The sequence below is a fragment of the Coturnix japonica genome, chromosome 22 (assembly GCF_054131305.1).
Source record: "Coturnix japonica strain WE chromosome 22, WE-NBRP24, whole genome shotgun sequence".
Classification (NCBI taxonomy): Eukaryota; Metazoa; Chordata; class Aves; order Galliformes; family Phasianidae; genus Coturnix; species Coturnix japonica.
This window is the reverse complement of record NC_140684.1, coordinates 9,245,997-9,271,956: the sequence shown is the minus strand read 5'-3', so window position 1 is coordinate 9,271,956 and position 25,960 is coordinate 9,245,997. Positions and strand designations below refer to the sequence as shown.

Genomic DNA, 25,960 nt, shown 5'->3' with positions numbered 1-25,960 from the left:
TTGCCTTTAATTTGCCACAGCTTGCAAGTCAGGGACCTCAAGCAGGACCTACGTCGTATGGCTGTATTTCGACAAAGCACTCAGGACCAATGAAACCTGTGCAACAACTGGTGATTAAAGTCAAGCAGGTGCCGAAACATTTAGCAGGATTGAGATCATTTAACCTAGACCGAGATGCTGGACTTGTCTTTTACAGCTCAGCTGCTGAAATTCATCCATCAGATGAATACGGCGCTGCCTGCACGGCTCTGGCTATTACTTATTAATGCTTACTTGTGAAATTTTAGAGGCTCGTATGAAAGTGATATTTTGAATGAAAAGCTTTAAAACAAACACTGACTTTCTCACTGAGCTGGACAGCATGTAAACACAACATGAATATATAACCTACAGTTCTTCTGGCCTTAATCACCCACACTGAATTTGCAAACCACATCATGGCAGATACACAAACATTTTCTCATTTTGAATGAAGCCCATGCAAAGTACCACATGCTGTGAGATATTATCTTCAGGGAGTTGTTTTGATAAAAACAAATGGCCAATCCTAAAGATTAATGCTTCATATGATGTACTCGGGTTATTAATCCCACCTTCTTCTTTCCACTGGCCCTGATAGCGAATGTTTTCTGGAAAACTGCATGGAGCCAGATGGTTAACTATTGGAAATCTATACTAGAAAGATTAATGCTACCCCATGACAGGGATCAGTCATTTGTAGAGATTTCCTAATACAAACGGTGCGATTTGTTTGCTCTGACTGGCTGGATGAGTCATACTCAGAGGACAGCCTAATTAGCTCTCAAAGATTTTCAAAACATTGGGGGCCAGATGCTGAGTTCAACAACTGAAAGAAAATTACAAATATAGACAGAGCAAGTAACACAGAAGTCTAACAGAGTGAGCATCCTGAATGAGCTCAGTTCTTACAAGTGGCTGCTGGAAGACAAGGGGGAATGGTTTTAAACTGAGACAGGGGAGGTTTCGGTTGGATCTTAGGAGGAAGTTTTTCACCCAGAGGGTGGTGACACACTGGAACAGGTTGCACAAGGAGGCTGTGGATGCCTCATCCCTGCAGGCATTCAAGGCCAGGCTGGATGTGGCTCTGGGCAGCCTGGTCGGCTGGTTGGTGACCCTGCACACAGCAGAGAGGTTGAAACTAAATGATCTTTGAGGTGGTCCTTTTCAACCCAGGCCATTCTGTGATATGATATAAGACTCCAGCACCAGGCAGGTGGTTCAATACGGCAGTATTGGGAGCTGCAGCTCCTCCGTACATGGCCATGGGCTGAATGTCATCTGGCACAGAGCAGCCTCAGCAGCAGCCCACTACACAGCACAGTCACAAACTGCAGCCATTTCCCTATCGGGCTGCGGTGCATCAGCTAAACATACCACAAGGACAACGCGTACGAAAAAACAACTGCTTTTTACATTGAAGTCGCAAAGTGCATATGTGCATTACTTACAACATTTCACAGCAGCCATTTTTCCAGATGGGTAAAAGAACTGATACGTCCAAGGCCACTGCAATTTCCAAAGCACTTAGATTAAACCCCCTGTATTCAGGAAAGCAGTGAAGCACATGCTTTAAAGTGAAGCACGCACTTAAATCCCATTGACTTCAGTTATGCATGTGTGCTTACACGCTCTCCTGAACAGAATGGATGTGAGCATGTGTTTAAACTTGAACCTGTGCTTTGCTGAGATGAGGCTGTGAAGAGAGGAGAGTGAAATTTAAACTGCTGTGAGAAATGCCACTTTTATCACTAAGCAACAAGGCCCTTCCACCAGTGGAGAATGCATGGAGGTGTTTGGGGGAAAAAATAAGGAATAAAAGAGAAGATCCACATGGCAGTGCTTTTCTTTTCAGCAAGACTTGAAAAAATAAAGGGGGAGGAAGAGGGGGAAGGATATATATATACTTGATATTCCATACTTATTGGTAACACATCAGGACTTCCTTATCAAATGAACACAAAAAGGCAAATAGTTCAAATACAGAATGTCTCAAGAAGAATGATGGTTGTTTGGTTTGTTCTTTGGCATAAAGAAAGTTCACCTACAACAGCCCAGGCTGAGAAACAAGTTTAAGGACACATCATAACCTTGGTTTTACCATATATAAACTCCTAGGGCAAACCAAGCAAAAAATGAACCAACAACAACCAAGAAGAAGTACTTCCCTATGAGGTTATATGGCAAGATCCCTTTCTGCACCCATCCACACAATGCTTAATGGCAATGGACCACAACTATGGAACGGCTTCTGATTGGTCACATCTCTTACTTATGCATCTTTTCTACTCCAGCCCTTTACTTCTTCCATCTCACACTTCAGAATTAACTTCAGTCGTAAGCTTTGAGACAAAGGACAGTTCATGTACATGTATTGAATCGAAGGAGAGAAACTCAGCTTTTTGTTGAGATCCTCCCACAGCACCAAAACAGAAATTGTGGTACTACAGAAAAACTTAAACAAAATGCTTTGCACTTCACCCCCCAAATCCTCTCCACATTTCAACTATGCCACGTTCATGATGCAGAAAAAGACTTTTTCCAGCTTATATACATAAACTTCATGAAACAAAGAGCGATCAGCTTAAATTAAACCAAGTCCCTTTGATTCAAAGAAGTACAAGCCTTAAAAATAGGCACTTATTAAGTGACTGCATTTCTAAGGGGTACCCCTCTTGATGGTATAAATATCCAACATTGAATAAATTTAGAGAGCATCCTGGAGAAAATATTGACATAGCACACCATCTGATAGCACTGCAAAAAAGCAATCAGAGCCGAGGATGGCAATAAATTAAAATTAAGAAGTTTATACATCCAAACCAGACGAAAAGTAATTTCGTGAGTCAGCAGTAAAAAGTTAAATAAACACTAATTTCACCCATTTTAGATGCGGCAGTCAATGGATGAAATATTTGATGGCTTTCTAGCTATATGAACACAGTCAGGGGACCCAGCAATTGAAAAGAGCAAGAAGGGAAAACCATATTCTCCTAAGTATGTCAGAAAGCATAAACACAGCAGCAAAGGAGAGAAAGATACGTCAGGGAAGCTGTTTATAACAGAAAGCTGCAAAAAGGAGTTTTGATGCAGTGACCTCCAGCAAATGGCCACGACCTGTTTTTACCGTGCTGTCTTTCTGTACTTTCAGGCAGCACAATACACAGGAAAAAAGTATTTCATGTTCCTCTGGGGCGTGCATGGGAAGGAAGCGGTCAGTTCACCCATAGAGGTATCCTGGATCAGAAGCATTTCCAGGCAGTAAGAGAAAGCTGGGAGAAACAGAACAGAGGAGCAGTGGGAACTCAAGAGCACTGCCTCACACCAAAGCCCCCATTTCCACCTCTCACACTCACATCCATGCCAACATGAGGCGGAGGGCTCCATTCACAAAAGGTTCCTGGAAAGCACCTGGAAACTTTCAGGAAACAAGGCAACCAACAGCAAAAGAACACCAAGATGAATTTCAGATGTTAAACTGCACACACGAGTGAGCTGATGACAGAGTGAGTAACGCAGCTATCTCAGATGCTGTTTGAAGTTTTGTTAATCTTTTCAAACAAGTCACAGCAGGAATGGAGTCCCTTCAAACTTACCTTCAGGTGAGCAGCTGAGATGATGCTTTCAAGAAATAATAAGGAGGACTTAATTATTATCACACTTCAGGCATTTGGACTGCACATAGGCAAGAAAAAAGACTTCATGATGGAGCTGAGAAATGAACGAGGAGCAAATTCAGAGCAGGTTTATAAAAATCAGACACTGATAACAAAGCAGATGAAGGGAGAGGAAAACACTGCAAACTAAAAGACAGAAACAAGACTAATGACTACGCAACCACAAAGTTAATGAACTTGGGCTCTGACTCTGAAAGGTGCCAAAACAAGTTACTGCATCAACCAGCCTCAGTGAACTCCTTAAGCCCAAACGCAATTGGTAAAACTGTTCACAGGTCAATTCAACAACAGTCCTCTCTGAAACATCCCTTTACATACAGGTGGACATTTGGACGTGGGTGGTTTTCTAGTGATATACAACAAACCTTCTGCTGATTCAGTTGGAATGAAGTCCTTCAAAGCTGTGAAGCAGTTGGCAGGAAAGGACAGAGTGAATGGGGCTAAGAGGACCCTTGATATTAATTCATAATGATGTTGTCCTTCTCCTTATTGTTTCTATACTACAGATAATTTATATATAAACAAAGCACACTTGGTTAAACAAACTAAAAAGCTGCAAATTACTGGGAACCAACAAGCAAACAACACTAGGAATGAATGAGGAAAGCTATTAAGAATCAGAGGGAATGGCAAGGAGCATGAGCAGAGGTTGTGTTTCTTGTCCTCCATTGGGGTCAAGGAGAGCTTCTACCAAGAGGAAAACATGGTCATCAGCTGGCACTGCATGACAACCTCAGAGGGCCTTCAAGGGAGACTCCCTGCTCTTGGTATCACATACAAGATATTTCATTTTTATTATTATTTTTTTTTTAATATTAAGTTTGCATCAGCTCAGATGGGACAAAAAGTGGCACATAAAGGGAGAGAGAGCTAAATTAATATTCATAAGCAACATACCGGAAAAGTGAGGGGGAGCTTGGAAAGGGAAATGAGAGAGAGCCATCAGAACTGATGACCCCCTGCGAAACAGGCTCAGCTCCCAGGCAAGAATTGCCATGTCCCTTCCCCATCTACACAACAAATCGCTCTGCTCTGAACAGCTTTTGGATTCCCCACTCCAGAGCACTCCGGGGAGGAAACTGCTTTGGCTGAAGTTTGGCAGGAGCAGGTGGCATTCACCAGCTGCAAGTAATTTTGCTCTTGTTGGCATCACAGCAGTTCTTGGACTTCTCACAGTTTGTGTTCAGTGGGGAACAGGGATTGGGGAGGGAGCAAACAAGTCTTCAGTGGTGTTTAACAGCATCCCAGGCTTCACGGTTGGCTCTTCCAAGCTGGCAACCCTAAGCAGACAGCAGAAGACACAGTGCATACAGGAGGCACCTGCATGGATTTGCCAGCACGGGGTTCAGGTTTGCTTGTGCCTTTCTGTTCTCTGCTGTAAAAAGCACACTGCCTCTGACACAGCTGCCACTCCAAGGTGGAAACAGTCCTGTGAGCCAGATGTTAATATTGCAGGGAGACAGGAAGAGAGAAGAAGAGGGTGGCTTACCAGCAGGTGTAAGTGATCTCTCTGCAGATGGACTAGCTAGCATTGGAGCCCCAAAACACATTCCTTTCCCCAGCATCTGTGCTGCCAGCTCTCCAGCATGCACACAATGTACAGAAATAGGGGCTGCGCTTTGAAGATTTTGGAGGCTGCCGCTCCTACAAATAATTTCAATTATTACCTTTATTTCATCAAAGCAAAAGCGGAATCTGGATACTTAAGTGTGTCGATTCTATTAAACTGTTTGCCTGGATTTAATGAGTTCCATCTTCAGAAACCATCTGAGAAATACAAAGATAAGCACCGGAGTAGCAGAAGAGGAGGCAATTCTCCATTTCTCATGTGTGAGCACTGCAGCAGAGGGAAGTGGAAATTCAACAAGCATCTCTTCTAGGGGAATTTCTCAAGTGCTCTAAAAATCTTAACACCCCCCCCCCCCTTTTCTTGCTGCATTTTCTTTCAGCTGTGCAGCACAAAAACCCTTCCATTTGGCTTCAAGAATGATTTACCAGAACTAAATCACAGTCTTCCCGAATTCGCTGATGTGCCCAACAATCCAGACTCTCACTGGGAAGGCTTCTTTGGTTCCAACAGGCACAGCGTCATCCTGTACTACAGCAATGCCACTGCAGACATGAACTGCGCTCTCTGAACCAGCTTGGCACACACTTACACAAGGCACGACAGCCACTTCTTTGCTCCAAGCTTGTCTTTCATCACCATTGCTGACAGACACATCCTCCTTGGCAAAGATTAGCACTTTGCTAATGAAGTTAGCTCATGATCTTCTATTATAGCTGGTGCCTATTCTGCTGCTTAATCTCTTTTCATCTCCTAAGGTGGGCCAAACAGCCATTGCTATTAATGATAAAATGTTTTATTACAGTAACAGCTAGCAATCTACAGTCTAGTACAAAGCTACCACATAGATGTGCAGATCAGCATGTTATGAAGTTCAATGAATAAACAACAAACACAGGCAATACTTTCTCTTCACTCACAAGTAACCATCAATTCCTCTTACAGTGATGCTACTTAATATGGGTTACTATGCTGCTTTTATGTGCCAGCCATGAGTTGTACCAAAAACATCTCCAGTAATGCAAAGAGATCTTCCGGAAACCCCCTCTAGCACTGCAAGGGAATGGTTGCCATCTTCCAAGCAAAGCAAGACAGCAGACTCATCAGTAATGAAAGCAGCACTGATCTGATTGCACGAGTCAAAGGAGTCCTCATCACAATGCAAGATGGCTCGAAACAATAGCATTTGCTAGAATGAATGGTGGATGTGGCACCCACATCTCTCTGTGGGAGGGGCAGTTCAGAACATCAAGTGCGATGAGGCTCCAGGAGGTGAATAAGCTACTCCAGCTGAATGCACATTAACCCTCAGGAGCAGTAAAGAAGAAAACAACTGCCCTGATCTTTTATTTTTTTTCAAGCCAGCCTCACCATTATTATGGGAAAAGATGTAAAAAAAAACAAAACCTCCTCACTTCCTAACAGTCTGAGAGCAACAATAACCTAATAGAGCTTTTCCAATGGACAAAGTACCTCAAAATACGTATTTATAATGAACCATTACAGCACGCATCACAACTTTACAAGCCCTCATCTAATTACTTCCACTGAAGCAAACACACGCATCTCCCCGCTCCCCCCGCCACACACACAGCCTCACGGAGCACCAAAGCCTTCAGCAACCTTCCTCTGATGGACACATTTTCTTCAGGAAATGACACAGTGACATAGGTAAAAGGTGATTTAGATAGACTGCTGTGTCACAAATTGTCAGGATCTGATTTAAAGACCTTGCCTTTGTCAAGAAAGACAGTTGGGTGTCTGCTTTAAAGAAGTACTGGGAATATTTTCATCAAAGGTTTGAATTGAAAAACAGTGGGAGGTAAATATCTGAGATGTTGCCAAGAAAGACCGCTATATCCGTGCAATTACCATTAACAGGGGACAGCAGTGGTTCAATGAAGTAATTCAATCTGGTGTCCTACATTTTATCAGACAGCAATTCTGAGTTCTGACATAAAAGGCTGAGAAAGAGAATTGGACTCTATTCTGTGAAATTTAGCCTTAATTCTTGCAATCAGGAGATGTGTTCTCTACTTCAGGTACCACCCTACCATCCCTCCAAGTGACTCAAAAGAAGAATATACTCGCATTCACCATAACACTAACCATTCACATAGGAACAGTTCATATCCTGGATAGATTTTAGAATGGAATGCATGCAGTAAGAGGTGAGAGCTTTCCCTACTTAAGCTACACCAGCATTTCATTGCTTCTAAGCTTAGCAGGAAGAAAAAGATCTATGGTTCAAAAGATGAAATAGAATAATGCACCCTACAATGGAACGTGTATTTTTCCCAAAACATAAGAAAGTGAGGGAGAAAGTATTTATTTTTTCCCCAGAAAAAGACCATGTGAGAAAAGTAGAGAAGGTCACACCAAAACAATACCATCGTACAGTTCCACCTTGTCATTAATCTCATCATACCTACACATATAGGTCTACTTTCAGAGAACCTTTTGCACTCTCTTTCTCCACCTTAACCTCCTTGGCCATCCACATGACCGTCCTGGTGTTTTCCAAGGTCATGGAGTTTGCACAGCAGACAATACCATCAAACAAACAACAAACCCAGCTCTACCTTTCCCAAATATTAAACTTGCAACACATACACTCAATGCTACTGAATATCTTCCTTAACGATATGAAACTGAGACCCCTTGGAAGATGGAGGCTTTGTATATGACAGCTTAACTGCTTGCAATCAACCCAATTTGCAGTACGATGACCTGAAATGAGTTTAAAAGCACCATAATGCATGTTTAGCAATCAGTGAGGCAATTCTTTAGTATTCAGGTTCACAGTTACAATTTGTGTCACATGTTATGGGAAGAGGAAAAAAAAGGGGGAATATGAAATAATAATTCTTTTGTTTCACGAGAGCCAATGAGCAAAAAATATATACTTACATGAGGCCAAGGGCAAAAAGTAATAAAGATGAGCTACGTGTAACAGGGGGCATTAGAGACCAAATCTAGACTGACAGCAAATCTTAGCCTGTCTGCTCCTTACCTAAATCTTATAATCTCCAGAAGCGGAAATTATAAAATTAAAAATTTGCCTATGAAAGATCATGACATGCCTTTTGTTAATTGATTTTTGTTGAAGATCGTCTAAAATGATTAAAGTTCATCTGAAATATGATCAAAAATACTCACTGACTATGCCCCAAGGTTTTGGAACGGTAAATGAAGCTACTTGCCAACCATTTGTGGCACTCCTCTCTCTTCTGCTGATGCCAGAAATTAGAGACCCTTCTGGCAAATAACGCAGATTCATATATATAAATTTTCTAACTTCCTTCTTTCCTTTGCCCAAGACACCTCCATTCATCACATTTATTACCCATGGACTCCTCCGAGGGAAGCGGAGAACTGTATAGAGAAGCAGAAGGAAGAGGGGCTGACATGCCTCTGCTTTCCCCTTCTGTTTTGAACACTACCATTTCAACCCTACTCTGTAATGAGTGATATTTTTAAATGCAAAACATTTTATTCAAGAACCCTGAGCATGCATTAGAGCAGGTTTATAAAGTTAGTGAGAAAATACCACACAGAAGGTCTGCAAAAGTAAGTAAGACCACCATCTCTGGTCATAACAGATCTGAGTAGAGAACTTTCTTGAGTGAATTCCAACCCAGGTAACGTATTCTTTTTGCCCAAACAACTCCCAAATACTGAGTTAATAACACGTTTCTCTCAACCTTTAAAAAAAATACATAGTTTTGCACTCCAAAAATAGTTGTTATGCTCCAGCTATTCTCATCATGATTAGTAGGTTGCTGGAAATGTATGTGCATCTGCTTTTACTGTTCTGTTTGCTTTGATGGTCATATCATTAGTAAACTCTTTAACTCTTTACTAAGCAAATTAGGATTTGTTAACAATGATTTATAGTGCCAAAAGTGGGATAACAAGGATTGTCTTTTCAACTGTGTTCACAGAGGACATGACAGCTTATTAAATGTGGTGCATCCAAACAGACTGCTGTCGGTTTGCTTTTGTAGGCCTCACAACATTGTTTGCATCCTTGCAGCCATTGCATAATGACCAGGCAATGAAGGAAAATCAACTAGAGTTAAGGACAATAACTGAGGAGAGCCCAGAGCATGCCCTAGCACAATCAGTGTAACACCCCTTCTATGAGTTATGTCTAGGGTACAAACCAGTCCTCCTGCATGGTGAAATAGTTGGCCTTATCTAGGCCAGCTACTGGCTCTCCATCTTCACTCTCCTAATACTGCTGGTGCTCCGCTTGGGATGAGTTATAGAGCTCTGAGTGGTGCAATGCAACATTGCACAACACAGCATCCCAGTGGCATGCAGTAACTACGCAAACATCTGCTGAACAGAACCCACTCAGGGCCAAACTGGAAAGCACAACTGATTAGCTAGAGCCTTTGGGAGTATGCTCACGATTTATGTTTGTCTGAGTCACCAGCCCGTGTGCACATCACTGTTTCCTTTTTTCTTCCTTATTTTTAAGGTGGAACAAGATCATTATTGGATAAAGAGATGTCACTGGTGCTTATTTCTCCCTTCCAAGCTCCCAAACTGCTAACACCACACAAAAACTCACCAACTAAAAACAAAGGCATCAGAAAATGAACCTAATAGTCTTAGGTTGCTCCTAACAATCCTGGGAACTGGACTGGTCATTCAGAAATAAAACATGAAGCTATTTCAATTTTTATTTCTGTTCCACTTTGTGATGCAAAGCAATGAACCATCTGTACCTTGTCTGGAAGGGAGATACAGAAAGTAAGTGAGCAAAAAACCATTCTCTGTAGCCAGGTAAGAGAAAAAGCTTTCGGTTATTCCTCAAACTCCCATCATATTCTAAAACATCTCCCTCAGCCTTTTTAAAATGACAGACAGCTGAACAACGTTAATAATTCAAATAACACAAATTCAAGTGACTCTGCTAAAGCAAGGAAGTTGTTTTTTTCCTACAGTTCTAGCTCCTTTCTAATTACCTGATGCCACTTCTCAATGAGACGTAACCTGCCTCATCATCTCTCTTTGAGTAGAGATGATGATTATTTGCAATGCAGAAAAAACAAAGACAAGTGGGAGGTTCTCCAGGAAGCCTTTAGTTATGACTCCTTAGGGCGCACCTATATTTACAGTATGTCCAAATATCACTTCTTGTGGAAGAAGCAGAAGATAAGCTGTTGCTAGCTGAAGAAAACATGCATGTGGACTTACAACTCCTCAACAACTTTGCCTCATTAGCACTCATTCAGAGGTTACTCACACATGTCCCACTCTGCTGTTAGCACCTAATTAGAAAGCCTATTTAATCAATGGCAGTTCCAATCATGCCAGTTAGGTATGAGTCAGGCTGAATCATTTAATGGAGATTCCCAACCCTGACTATTGACTCCATAGTAAATATGGGTTATCAAAGCAGACTGTGTGAATGCCTTGCCCTTCCCAGAGCATGCAGATTTTTCCTCTATGTGTTGTTTTTCAAGAAGCACTAACAAAGAGGCAACAAGAGCAGAAGAATTCTCCATCTTTCCCATTCAAAAAATGCATCTAATTACAATGTAACACTATGTAAGATTACCACAGCTACTAGAAACACAGCATCAATTACTAGACGGAATTATCATACAGATATCAGAAAAACACTTTTGTATCACTGAAAAGTGTCAGGTATGTAAACATTTTCTCAGTGATCTCAGGAGAACCTCTATAGAATTAAAAGGACTCATAAGCAATTTCTGCTTTAGTGTAACTTTCATGTCAACTTACCTGGTTCCCTATGGTGCCTATGGTATGCAATATTTCTGTGCTCCAAAGCACAACACATACTGATCAATAATTTCCACAGGGAAAAACGTTTTTATTATCTATTAAGCTAAAAACTATTGTTGTTCTATTCGAGACCAACGGCCCTTGTTTTGATGTTCCAGATTAACACTAAAACCAACAGTCCTCTGCAGTTAAAAGCTCTGAGAAGTCCATTCAAATGTTCTTTCCGCACTTTGATAATACGATAATTACATTTATCAGAACCACATGCTCAGTGGATCATTCTGGAGCATTTTTCTCATTGTCTGGTACCACAAAACACATCTGGGTTTTATTTGTCCCATGTAAGTTAATAAGAGTATGGACTTTTTTTTTCCCCCTTTAAACAATAAGTAGGATAATCCTAAAAACAATTTTTTTTGTTCAGAACAAGAAGAGGAGGAAACAACTCCTCAAGTTTCCTCCAAAACCAGGTTAAGTGTAAAAACAGCTTTCTGTGGCACTTATTTCACTATCAGGCTCTCAGCAAAGAAGGAAAAAGAAAGTTACAGGAAACACATTACAATGACTCCACATACAAAAGTACATCATGTTAATGGAGGAACCCAGGATGGGATGCCTCTCTGATCTGCCCAGATCTGAATCAATACAATTTAAAGTGCCAGTATGTCGGCATGAGAAGATGCTAAACTCCTTGTTACTCAGCTTCCAACTCGGTAGAATTGGAAACTTTCGAGCCCATTGCTGGAGCATAGGGGATGTTGACACCTTCCAGATTTTCACTTTACTGGACCAACCCACAGACAGTATGGTGCAAGGAACAGCAGATGGCTTTTCTTCTGTTACCTCTGCTTCCTAAAGATGAAGCTGAACATTGTTCTTAAACCATGCATATTCAGCTCTCGCTATAAGGAGAAAAAGGTTTATTTATATATGCTGAAGCCTTTCATCCCACATTATGTTTGTCCCATTCCAGAGCATCTCTGTGTATGTTCAGATGATTTGAATTGCAAGCGTCCAGACTAAAGAAAGCAATTTAATCTTAAGTACGGAGTTTTAGTTTCAATCTTAATGCAAGATGCATGTTGAGATGTTTGATATTCTTCTTGCTTTCATTTCCTTCCTCTTAAAAAGACATGACAAAGAACAGGGAAAGTGTTGAAAAAAAGAAACTGCCTTTTTCCTGTTTCACATTTTACCTTACGCAGATTAAGGCTTTAGTCTAATTGGAAGAACTACCACAAACCTTGTCCAGCTGATAACACTCACTCCAAGCCTTACCACTGGCAGAAGATGGAAAGTTTGGTCTGTGCTGAAGTCCAGTGTGACCCCAGCAGGATTTCTCTGTGTATTAAGCAATTTCTGTGCTTGCATTTTACACGTGAAGTCACCCATCACACAGTTCAGTCCCATATCTTTCTTACAGGATCACAGACCTCTGTGAGAAAAAGCTAAACTCTGCCATGTTCTAATGGGAGACAATTACACTCTGGGAATCTAAAAAGAGAGCAACAAAGTTGTTGTTTTTCCATCATGTAATTGAATACTACCCAGTTTTCTTTTCCCAGAGTTTGATGAAAAGATAGAAGCCATCTTTGATTACACCTTTAAATACACAGAACAATGATATGGAGAAAGTCTCACTGCATGTTACCCACCTGTTTTCGGACATGCATAATGTCCTATTTCTCCTACAGATGTAACACAGAGGTATAATGACATACTTGGAGAATGCAGTGTAAGTTAAAAGTTAGAGAGGGCACAAGCAATTTAAATACAAATCCTGGAGAAAAACCAACAGTGCACCGAATCAACCACAAAACATTTCTTACTCCCAAACTCATCTGTGTGTAAAAGGCCTGCTGATAAATTTGGGAATAAACACATGGAAAACTGTAAGTACAGACTGTTAAATCAATGAAGAAACATGTAAATAAATAACACAAAAAAGACACACTGATCAATTATCCATCCAGTTGGGGTCCAATCCTCTTCTCGTGATGTTAAGTGTAAATCTAGCATAAATATAGCGACAGATGTGCTTTCCTAGGTCAGCTGTGACACAGAGGGCTTTTACCCAACAGGTAGGAAACACTTTTGTGCTCTCTGGACTGTGGTACACAGGGGGCAAGACAAAACTGCCACAGTGGGCTCCTCAAAGTCTGTGAATCATTGAGGATTAGTACAGGGGGAAATCAATCCATCCATCTCGGATCAGAGAGCTGCTATGACCGTGGTTTGTTTTACTTGTCATAACTGCGTAAATTAAATATTTCTGGAATTTATGTAGCAACTAATGACACCTCTAATTAGCACAGGAAAACATCCATCTCCACGTCTGCTACATTACTTATCATGTATTAGTGGAGGAAGAAACAGAAAAAGCTATGTTAACCTAGTGGGCAGATGGAGATTGGTTATTTACGCTCATTTCCACATAGTAAGGCACTTTCATTTCAGGAGTAATGCTATGCTGTTCAGAGACGTGTGTTAAAGTTGAGATACACTTACAAAGTAGCCTGTTCCCAAGCTGGAAGGAGCTGAGCTCTGCAATAAAACACAAAGACAAAGTGGAAAGTCAGTGATGGTTTTTAACACGTTCCAATCCACATAGCTCATTACCAGCCCTTTCCAAGCTTTTCATCACTACATCACAGCACCAATGTGCTGCCCCTTGTCATCTGCTACTGAAACAAACACGGTGTTGCTTAATTTTTCCCTTTACATCTCTCAACAACTCTGAGATGGTAACGCGCTATTTACTGAATTCCAAGCTTCTGCGGTGGACGTAATTGCCAATTTATTTGACAGGCAGCTGGGTAATGAATTAATGATGGCATTTCGCCCTGCACTGAGACTAAACAGACACTCATCAACCAGCCTCCCTGACATGCTGACATTCAATGCCCTGGACTCCAGCTACTCAGCTTTGTGGCCACAAAGGGGCAGGCGGGAGGGGGAAAGGGAAAAAAAAACAAACCCAAACCAGTAGGCTGACTTCAAATCAAAAAGCCCGTTGGGTTTAGATGACTTTTCCAGTGTATGACCTGTTTGCCAATTTATTCCCGAAAGGCCCCTGGTTAGTACACACATAGTGCTTCACTAAAATGAGACGTTTTGTAAACATAATTAGTAGTCTGAAATGTAAAAGAACGCGTGGGCATAGAGAAGCCGCTCCGGTCCATGTAGCATTTCCTGGAGAACAGTCACTACCATTTCCCACTTGGATGTCCACACTGTTACACAAACCCAATGTTTAAAAAGAGAAGCAAAAATAAAACAACCAAACCAGACGGCGTGAAACTGATCCCCAAAAAAAAACCCTCAAAAAACAGTAAGAATAATTAAAACCAATATCGCAAAATGGGAAAATAATCAAAAGGTTTTAAATGCTTGACATAAAAAATAAGCATCATGAAATTCATTTTAAGTGGGACGCGATCACAACCTCTACGTTCACAGGAATTAAGGAGATAAAGGGTTTCGTTTCATTAGTTTTTCATCTCAGCAATGGGGATTACACAGCAGGTTCTCTCAGAGCCATGGTGAGAGACCGAAACATCTCAGGCCTAATCCAGGTCACTGCTGTTGTATTAAGGGGTGAACAGTACCAACGCCCTGACCCCATCACCTGAAAGGCACTAAGCCAGGCTGGTCAATGGACAAGGAAGCAAAAGGCAGAGGGTAATTTTGAGGTGAGCAGCAGGAAGCTCAGATGACCAACCTTCAGCTGAATGCTCTCCTAGTGCTGCCAGAGCTCCACCATTACCAGGACTCAACCACCCCCACCCAAACACTAGAAAGCAGCAGGATTTGCATCCCTGCCAACCCAACTGTAGGGAACTCTAACAGCAACCCCCTCTACTTCTGATCTCCATGCAAAGCGCTGACACAAAATGAAGCCAACCCCCACCCCAAGGGGCTGACTCAGTCTTTTCACTGAACCCTGTGCAGCAGAAATTGTGCCAAGAAATTTTAAATTAACGGCCGTACTCACTGCAAATAATCAGGATATTACCATGTGTGCACCAAAGCACTACTAAAAAGAGAAGTTTAGAGAGGTTATGTATGTACAGGGAAAGGCTTTTTGGTTTAAGAGATTAAAAGTTAAAGACTTAGCAGGAGGAAATGATGAAGAATGGATGCCCCAACCCTGAAGGCATTCAAGGCCAGGCTGGATGTGGCTCTGGGCAGCCTGGTCCGGTGGTTGGCAACCCAGCACATAGCAGGGGGTTGAAACCAGATGATCACTGTGGTCCTTCTCAACCCAGACCATTCTATGGTTCTACGATCCTGGCAGTTTTAGGGGTACCAACATCGCAGCATTAACAGACTCTGCTGTGGAAATTTGGAACTCCCATCACAGGGATGGGAATGGGAACAGGCGGCCATGAGCAATCAGGTAAGCACCACAGCACAACCTTCGCTTGGCTGCCAAGTCCCCTCCAGGGGCCACATATGGGGTTTCATGAGCCACTGCTGCCTGCAGTTCTGTAACACCAGGTTGGAAGGGCTGCATGGATGCTGAACAAGTCCCGGTCTTTCACTCACAACTTATAAAACTTACTTCAAAAGCTGAGCACTACGAAGTTTGCATTCTGCATCTGTGAGCAATTTTTGTCTGCTTTTTATTCCAAGCTTTGGAAGGATCAAATATCAAAACACAACACACAAAACAAAGAAAAAAAAAAAGGAATAAGCAAACAAAATGCTTCCCGATGAATATTTCCATTCCTTGAAAAGCAAGGCTGCAATGGCTGGCTATGAGAGGACAGCTGAAACACGGCAGTCAAATGACTTTTGCTGAAAAGAAATAATTCTCTGCAATTTCAGGGAATCTGACTTTGCTCGATGGAAACACAGCCCTGCACAAATTGCATGCTGCATATGGATAGTACACTCCACATACTCCGTTCAGTTTAAGGAGCTACAAAAGGCTGCATCGCACATGCATGGATGGACTAAGTTGGCTGCGTTGTGAACTGGGTGCCGACAGCGTACGGGCTGAAGCAAGGGCTATGCAAGAAGGCAGCTTCTCACCTGGTTTATTTTGACAACTCCCAATAGCGAAAGGATCCTACTACCCAGTGCCCAGCCTTGGTACCAAGTGATGAGTGTGATACTGTGTATGCAGCATCTTTACAAGACCATGCTGAGTCGTGATCCTGCACTGGATGGTTCTACATCTCTTATATAAAGCGCGCCTATAATAGAGGGAATGGTTTCACTTTCCCCCTTTGCAAAACCCGACATCAGGTCACCGTTTGATATTCACACAACCACCAGCATTGGGTGCCATCAGCAAAACACAAGCGGCTTGCTTCACATTGACACCATTTCAGTTTTGCTATTCTCCTTCAGCTCTTTTCTAATTATTTATGTCTTCTTTTTTTAAAGAGAACAACTTTTGGCCCAGAAGCAAAAAAATACAGTAACCCTCTTTTAAGCATTACTTTACTGTGTACCAATGAAAATTACATCCTTGAGGTCTTGGAAGGCACAGTTATGCCCATTTTGCATATAGATTGTGCATTACTTGGGGAGCTGGGTGGGAAGGAGGGCTGTGTTGTATATATTTGTTCTGGCTATTGTTTATGCAGGTCTGACTGAATGAAGGAACAGTGGGTATCATTTCAATTTCTGATGTCAACATCAAATTACTTATTTAATTTCATGCCTGGCGAAGCATTGTATAGCTACACGCAGAATCATTTCACTTCATTTGTTATGCTGTGTTTTCTTGGCGATTGGCTTGCCTTCCAACTGACAGCTTTAATTACGACATGAATTTGATTGCACTGCCGAGGAATTAACATAATGCAACAAAGCATTTAAGCACCCAACCTTAGACACACAAACACACACATACACACCCTCACGCACACAAAGCAGCAGCCACTGCAGCTGATCAGCTTCTGGCACACACACACACACACAGAGCTTTGCTGGTGTTATCCCACTTTAGATACAGCCAAGATTACTGGAAGGAGGAGAAGCACTAAGGATTTCAGAGCACATAACCCAAAGACTGTTCCCTCTATTCATCTTTCTTTGGGCTTCAGACAAAGGTGGGAGGAACGGGAGGCAGAGAATTGAATGTCTTGTGTTGAGGCAGAAACCATGAGCCATCCAAAGCATCACAACTGCTGGGTGCTGAGACCTTCCCTGCCTGCAGACAGCAGCAGAACTGTAGGATGGGCACACTGGGACTGACTCCTGACTCAGCATCTCACTGGGACTTCTCAAGAGCAAAGCACACAACACAGTAGGTGCACACAGCTACACAACAGCAGGGAAATAGGAGCTCTATTGAGTGAGTATGCAAACTCTGATGTGACTGTTTGTGCTGGTGAGAAATGGTGTCATGGGTTTGATTTTGATTAGTGTGATGGTGGGCTGAACCCCCAGATACTCCATGCATTTACCATCTAGACCTGATGCAGTTCTCACATTTCCCTCCAGTGATCTCTTGGCTGCTTGTAAAACATGGCTAAAAGGAACCTCGTGCACTCCCAAGCAGGAAGATTCAATTAAAAACAAATACATACAGAAACAGAAGGAAAACAAGTTGACTGAGCTCCAAGCTGTGGCAAAGCGCTGCCATCTTGTCTCCAAGCAAGATCTCAACAAAATGAATTCTACTACTGGCAAGATTTTGATGAGATTAAATTGACTGCAGCACCCTATATAGAAAGGAGGAGCAGCTCTCCAATTTCTCCTTCAGGCCCCTGGAGCTACCTCTGCCCATAAAGGCAAAAACAAGTTGTCATTCCAAAAATACTATATGTGGTAGAAAAGGCTTTATGAAATGGGATTCAGGAGGGGAGATGTATTAGGGGACTGGCAAATGCTTGCAAAGGAGCACTTGAGCAGTTGTAATCCCCAATCTAGCAGAGGTCAGGTTGCCTGCTAATTACATCCTCTCGCAGAGGTCTGTGCGGATGTGCGCCTGCGCACACGTGTGGGGGATGGAGAGAAAGGAGCTGATGGAAATCAGTCGCACTGCATTGTACCTGACAAGAACATAGGATCTTCCCCTTCCTGCTGTCTGATGCTATTTCAAGCCTCATTATGGGAAAAGCCTCCTGTTTAACCTGCTCTTTTCACTGAATTATCATCTTTTCATTTTTGACCACTTCACTTGAAAATGCTGCAAATTACCTGCTTGGATCTCATTAGCCTGGAAAGGGAGGCATCCCTTGTAAACACGCTTTGCATCAATCTGCGTTATCCAAGGACTATAGGTACATTTACAATATGCAAAGTTGAAAGATATCTGACAGGAGAGGGAACGAAGACACTGACATGTCAGTTTGCAACTGGATATTCATTAGACTGTCTCCCTCATTCTGCATCTGTCACTAAGCTATCACTTAGGCTCCACATTAAAGCTCACGAAGCAAACATTTCTGTTTCAACAGCTTACTTAAAACTAGGGATTTGAAAATTGATCATCCACCTAGACTACATGCCCTTCATTCATTATACATAGTTTCATGCAGTAGCCATGGTTAATCTTACTGTGCTGTGGGGCAGTATCAGTGGAGATTCATCATATTTCAAGTCCCAAATTTGCTTTCTGACCTCAGGGCTAATCTGTCTGTATCTTTTCTTTGCCTTCAATTCTAGGTAGAATACATGCTTGCTGTGTATTGTTTCTGAGCATTTCTAAGACCAAGGCCTTCAGAGATAGCGTAGTCTTCCATCTGCGCTTTTTATTCTGGATAACCATTTGTTGTAACCATTAGACAATCTGTTTCTTAAACAAGCAAACAAACAAACAAAAACATTTGAAATAACCTTATTAAGCTACTGATGCTTCTTGGTGCATACAAGCACAGTTGAAGGTGGGCTCTCCCACAACCAGCTATGAAGTACAATATGGCTTCACATAGCCCTGTTGTTCAACAAAGTGGGGTGTTTGTCTTCAGAAGAGAGACAAATGCAGAAGAGAATTTATTTTTCTTAACCAAAAGGGCCTGGAAGAGGCAGAAGGCCACCACAACCACAGACAGGAACACCTGAAGCATCTAACTCAATACACCCCTAAAAGATGGCTATAGAAGAAGAATGGGCCCCTAAAATAAGGTGATAAAGGGATGAAGAAAGATAGTGCAACAGATTTTAGATCTTCACAAGGAAAACCAGGTGGCTGTTCCAACAATATGCACAACTCAGCAAAAAATGGCTAGCTGTATGCCTTCAGGCTTAAATTCACACAACAAAATGTATCCTTTACAAAGGTATTGCTTTTAATGCGTGCTCAATTCCGTTTTATTGGATTGGCCTACAGAGGACACCATCTGGTATCTGTCATCCAAATCTACATGGACATGCTATCAATAAAATCCCCATTTCCAAAATGTGGGTTAGTTAAAAGTAGGGCCAGATTGCTGGCTGATATAAATTAGTCTGAGTGATGTAGCTATGTTTTTTACCAGCAAAGGATCTGACCTACAAAATCCCCACTTTAGATACTCTTTTGGGACAGAGGCTGTCTTTATATTCTCTGTTGCAAAGCATGTAGCACAGAGGACACAAAGCCACGACTAAAACACTCAAGGATTGTGATGGTACACATAATAAATAAGAATCTAATTGCAGCAACAAAAGATTTCTGTATTTATTCATATGTCAGAATAACTCATGCGTGTCATTCCGCGAATGGGCAGCATGCTTCACTGGAGAAAAGCATTCTCTGTAGAGCTGCCATCTTTAGGCAGAGCAATAAAGGAAGAGCTTATGCTATTGTTGGCCGTGTTATATCAGTTCATCAGATATAAGTTATACCAGAATCTCTAGACTTACTTTCCATAAAGACAGTATTTACCCCCAAAGAAACGCATTATATCCCTTCCCCAACTTGGAGTGAAACTACACCAGGGTCAAGCAGAACAGTATTTGGCTGTAGGAGCTTTACTTACGTCACTGAGCCTTTCCCGAGAGCTACTTCGATGGAAACCCTTCGATTCCCCGCTGGCGCTTTCACTGTCACTGTCTCGGCAGCTGTTCTGACCTGGCTTGAGCTGCAAAGAAGATAGAAAACAAAGAAAGCAAGAGTTTAGCCTGGCTCAGGTAAATCCCCTGCTATTGCCAAAGGCACAGCGGCTCTTGGTGCATGATGGCTCCCAAACAAGCTGAGAGAGGCAATCTGAACATCCGAGCAAGATCACGGAATAAAACCATCATTTTGGGACCTTCTAGTCATCTTCAGCTATTGCTGCCACAAAAGATGTTTTGTAAAGTTACCATCAGAACAAAGAACACCTGGGATCGATCCCTCCCTCATTACAGCATCAAAGTATTGAGGATCTCAGAGCAATGGGAATCTCCCAGGGGGAAGGAACAGCCTTTGCTGCACTTATTCCTAACAACATTGCCTTGTACCATAAAAACTTCTTGGCTGACCTCAGTGTTCATAAAATAAAGAGCCATAGAATGGCCTGGGTTCAGGCGAACAACTGAGTTGCAATGCATGAGCACAACTGCAAAGAAACAAAGGAAAATGCACACCAAATGCACAGGTGGACCCTCAGCTCACATAAGGACTTGAGCTATTCGTCCAACATTTACAATTTAATAAGCAAACAAAATATTCCACAGCTCAGCCAGAAAACCTCGAGTAAAAACACTTTTATTTCAAATGGAACGGTTTATCAGACAGATCTGATAGATTTAGGTAATATTTTTTGGAGGCGGTGCAGCGGATAACGAATTCAAGAAGTCTAATGCTCCATATATAACTCCCAGATTTTATCTGGGACCTCAATGTGCTGTAATTATACGGCCCCAGGTTTACAATTTAACCACCCGGAGGAAAACGGATCAAGTTTCCCTGACTCAGTCTTTTGTCAACAGCTGCTCAACGATGGAAAAACTGTTATTGTAATGAGGAAGAAAGGTGGAAGGGGGGGAAAGAGACCCAGCAGGTGTTGTTCTTCTGAAAACATCTCGCAAGCATTAAGGGAATATATCCAAGGTATCCAAGTCTGAAACGCTGTAGGAACGAAGTGCACTGTATAGAGCAGGCAAAACTCAGTTAGTCCAAGTTCAGATTTGAAAGCTTTTCATAGCACTGGGCATCCCAGCAGGCACCCACATCTCCCCATCTTTGCCATGCATTGGTGGGGATTCTCAGCATCATCCTACCATATTTCTGGAAAGCTTTTCTCCTACTATACAACCTATTGGTTTGAATTGTCTTTAAAGTTTTGTTGGACAACATTGGAAGTCAACTAGAAAAAAAGTCAACTAGAGAAAAAGTGAGAGGTCACAGCATTAAACGGCACCACGAGAGGTTCAGGTTGGATATTAGGAAACATTTCTTCTCAGAAAGGATGGAGCTGCACTGGAACAGGCTGCTCAGCAAGTGGTGGGTACCACAGTGCTGTAGTTACTACAGTAGTTGCATATTTCTAGGAAATGAGGAAGGGATGTGGGATGTAAGCCATAAAACAGTTAAGGATAACCTGCAACACCACAGCTCTCTGCTGCTTTATGCCTCAGAAAGGAAAAGAATGAAGGACAGTGGCAGTCGATCACGTTAAGAGGCATAAGGGAGAATAAAATGGCAGTTGAGCCCCCAAACTACAGGGAGCATCATCCTCCTGAGACCACAGTTTGCTTTGCTGGATCCCTAAGCCACTTTAGGATAATTCCGTAGTAGCAGTGCCTGGTTAGCACATAACAAAAAGCAAAATAAATAAACCTACTGAGAATTCAGCAAAAGCCTTTTTCACAGAGCTTACATATCGTGTCAAAAACACCCTAATGTGGCTGTTCTCAGCTTTTTTTCCTTATAATATATTTTAATTTAAAACCCCATACACCATTTGGCAGCAGTAAATCCGAGCTATGGTATGGTTTTGAGGCGCCTGAGCTTCCACACCATATGGAATTAAAGGATTATTTCACTACATTATACTTTAAAGTTATGAATACTAACACATCTCCATATTACAGTGCTGCCAGCAAACTAAGCCTTTACCAGAGCCCTGGAGGAAGAGGACACCTGCTCTCCAAGGGATGGCATAACCCTACTGCAGGGAGGGGAATTAAGCTTTCAGTTCTGCCTGTCATTCCTTATTTATACAGCTTTTGCAAGGGCAAGATAGTCCAAAACTTGTCTGATCCAGCTTCTACCTAGAAGAATATATTCTTGAGCTCAGATCAGCTGGTGAACAGAGCCGTAACTCCTGCATTAGCAACGTTTCCTGACTACAGAAGTCTCAACAGGTACAGCCCCATCCCAAACCCACAGCAGAAGTGTGTTATACACAATACAAGGGCAGCTCCCCTCCTACCCAAGCAAACATCCATATTCAAAGCATCTTCCATTGGTCGGAGAACAGATTTCATGCAGAGCCCAATTTTTAATTACCAAATAAAAACTTTCTCAACGACTGAGAACAAATCTGATTGTACTAAAACAAATGAAAAGAGAAATGCATAGAAAGAAAAAGAAGAAATTTAACCACATAAATCCAGGCCTGTTACTTGTGATTTAAATAATGATTAACAGCTGCTGCTTAAATACTTCCATTTAAATCTTGCTACTGACACAAGTCAGACAAATCCAAGTCATACAGCACTTACATCTCACTCAAAGCTGAAGTTCTGGAGCAAGAGCTCCATCACACTTCTATAGCAAAGCTTTGCTCGCTATCACAACAGCTGTCCGGATAGCTAAACAAAGCAGCAGCGCAAGGAAAGCAAAGCAGAGGTGAGATAACGAGGAGGAAGAATATTTACAGAGCGCAACTTTAGGCAGTAAATATGGAAAAAGAATTCACAGCGAGCGAGGACTCAGAAAAATATTAATACAAAGACATTTTTCACACCAGGGAAGAAAAATGTTGTTACCGGAGAGATACAATAAAACATTTGGAGAGGCTCTCTGTGCATGTCTTGATATTTAATCTTAGAACAACTGATGCACATGGCTCTGAGAAGCTGCCAGCCACCAAGGAGTGGGGCCACGTGCCACCACCTGAGCTGATGACCTCCCCAGAAGATGAAGGTAGTTCATTCTGCATAGTTGTGTGATAATGGCAAGGAGAGCAGCAGAGTGAAGACATTATCTTTCTTTCTTTGCCATCTCTACTGAGAATAGAACGTTATTTTCCTGATTTTTTTTCCCCATGAATAGCAAGAATAAATACACACGTCTTCCTACAACAAATTGGACTCTAATAGAACTTGGACAAGTAACTATAAACAATTACCCAATTAGCTCTGTGATACAGAACTTCAGAATAAGCACATCGGAAGCACTGGTGGGCATTTCCTGCTGCCTTTGAGCTGATCCTAGCTCTGCTACCATACTCACTCAATATATCAGCACAGGAACTCATTCTTTAATGCCCCAAATGGAGGAGACCCTTCTGAAAGAAGCAGCTACACCCCCTCTTCTCCTAAGGACAATTTGGCTATCTAGCACTGCTATTGCAGAAACACCAAGGGATTGCATTCTGCTCGCAGTAGCAACAGCAGAAGCAACAGAGGCTAAGAATAAATAGCATCCTTGCCAAAGCGGGGGTGGGGGGATAAAGAGAACGGGCTTTTATTTCCAGATCCTCTTCTCCTTCATTATATGCTTGGGCAACCTTAGATATATAGCACATAGAAGGTACTCTGAAGTAGCTCTGTAGCTCTATTTTATCTAAGTTACACAGAGAATTCAGCCCATCATTTTTTTTTTCCCATGCTGTTTATACAGAAATCAAAGATAAATTTGGCATAAACTCATCACACCCCGGAATCATACATACATTATACAATATATAAAGTGTAACAGACTTGCTCTGTTCCCCAGCTCCTGTTAGGAGTGGTATGAAACAGCAAGCTGTTGGCAATTGCAACCAATGAAGCGTATTTCAGCACACTTTAAAAGCTGAATTGCAAAAAAATATAGGCTTCTTCTGACCCTTTGCATTTTGATGGTTGCACAGTGAGAAATACGGCCTTTAAAATTACACCTTGCAAAGCGCTCCATTGTACCAATCAATCTCCCCACACAACTCCCAGAGCCCAGACTCACAGAATGAGAAGGGGAGGATAAAGAAGGAGGGTCCAGCTGATGTGCTCAGATGTAACCAAAGCTGGGGCCCATCAGGGTGGAATCCATTTCTCCCTCTCAGTTATTTCCCCCATACTGAGCTCATTTGTAACCTACCTTGGATTTGCATGCAGAGAAGTGTCCCTATGGACCACTAACAAACCTCTGGAGCACAGCTGCTCTACTGCCCACTCTGCGTGGTACAGGACATCCATATCAGGGGCACTGTACATGTATCCCCTGCAAGTGGTTGCCCTTATTATATTGTGGTTGCCCTTAAGATGGCTCCTTCAAAAAACATGGAGAACCAATTGGCAGCCCTACACCAACACTGTAGGTGAGAAAAGCCTTTTTCTCTTGGCAACCCTGAGGGTCACTTCTCAGATCTTTCTCGTTAGGTTACTGCCAGCTATTGGGAACAGGTCCACACAGCAGAGTCCAACCTCACCCCTAGACCTCAGAGGAATTCCTGTTTCTGTTGCATATGAAAGGCAGGTGAGATAGGAAAGCAGAGGCAAAAGGCAAACAGAAATACTATCTCATGTAGCCCAGCGGATGGACATCCAACTCCCTAAAGACTTCACTTGGCCTCTGGCTGCCTCTGACACATGCAACTTATTTAAGAAATACCAAACTATGTAAAAAGATGAATCAAATCACATGACGGAGCAAAAAGCAAACAGGTCAGGTCAACAAGTTCAACAGCATTGCAGCTCTCTGCAAATTACAGCCTTGGCCTGTTTTAAAGAGGGAAACGTAAAACCAAAGAAAGCTTTTTGTCGGGTTCCACTCTTTGCAAGCCCATAGGATGGTCACTTCTCATGCACAGAGGAGATGCAAGATGAGACAAGATGCTCTGGGAGCACTTAAGGATATGAAGCAGCTCCATGAATGTCTGAAGTGCCAACACTCACCTGAATTAAGTCACAGCTATTGCCATCCTTTTTTCCCCCCAATGTAGGCCACTATGCTGACTCCCATTTAACGGTGCAGAAGTAAATAAATGATTTGAAGGAGGAAATATCAGTATTCAGGGGGTGGACCTCAAGATGTTTGCCGCTGTTTACTTAAAAAGAGCCCGGTTATTTCACAGTTCGATATAAGCCCAGAATAAATATTTAATAACTTGGTTGCATAAATAATGACTCGAAGGTTGAGCTATTGGCTTAAAAATATAATGCTATTTTAAGCCGTTTAACTGGCCAGCCATATAAATTATTCAAGATTTAAAAGTCATCCTGTGGTCTCTGTACAAGGAGAAAACTAGGAAGTTGTAACTATAATGACAAAAGCAGGGCAAGATCAATCAAACCACATGATCTCTAACACAAACAAGCAGCAATTAAGCAGCAATCAAGACCAATATGACTGTGGTTGATGTCCTTTTATGCCAATACTCTCAGTCCAGAGAACAAAACTTAATAACGTTTTGCAATTTATCATGGGAACCATAACTCTGCTCTCTGTGACTTGGCCAAGAGGCTATTATGATAGCATTTCTCTATAATTTAATAATGTGATGGAATGGAGGGAGAAGAGTAAAAGCATTTTTGACATATAACTCACGTCTCTACGTATTGTATTTTCCCCTTGCTTGAATGATGGAAGCAAAAGTCATAATAATATACCTCAGCATCAATTTGTTAGCAGGAAAGGGGAGCTGAAGTATCTGGCAAAGAAAATCTATTTGAAGAAGCACAGAAGGGAAGGGAATGAACCATCTGAATTCATTAGCAGCTGTCATTGATGTGGAGATGAGTTTAGAGATGAAGGGAAGCCAGTCATCACAAATAACTCAGGAGAAAAGCAAAGGGAGGAACTGTTGTTTAAGTTGTTTAAATCTGGATTAGCTCCTGATAGATGGCAGGCTGCCACTGCCAG

The 25,960-nt window shown here is 42.0% G+C and overlaps 1 protein-coding gene across 17 annotated transcripts in view; it reads right to left on the bottom strand.

The window, feature by feature from the left end:
- Window positions 1-25,960, bottom strand: part of AUTS2 (activator of transcription and developmental regulator AUTS2) — a 526,196-nt gene that overhangs the window by 290,501 nt on the left and 209,735 nt on the right. For 16 of the 17 annotated variants that reach the window (XM_015880954.3, XM_085521774.1, XM_085521776.1 and 13 more), the window contains exons 3-4: window positions 19,947-20,048; window positions 13,534-13,569 (exon numbers count right to left, since the gene is read on the bottom strand). In XM_015880954.3, coding sequence (XP_015736440.2) covers window positions 13,534-13,569; window positions 19,947-20,048 — 138 coding nt within the window. The remainder of the gene's footprint in view (window positions 1-13,533; window positions 13,570-19,946; window positions 20,049-25,960) is intronic. The other variant, XM_085521772.1, reaches the window with a different exon arrangement.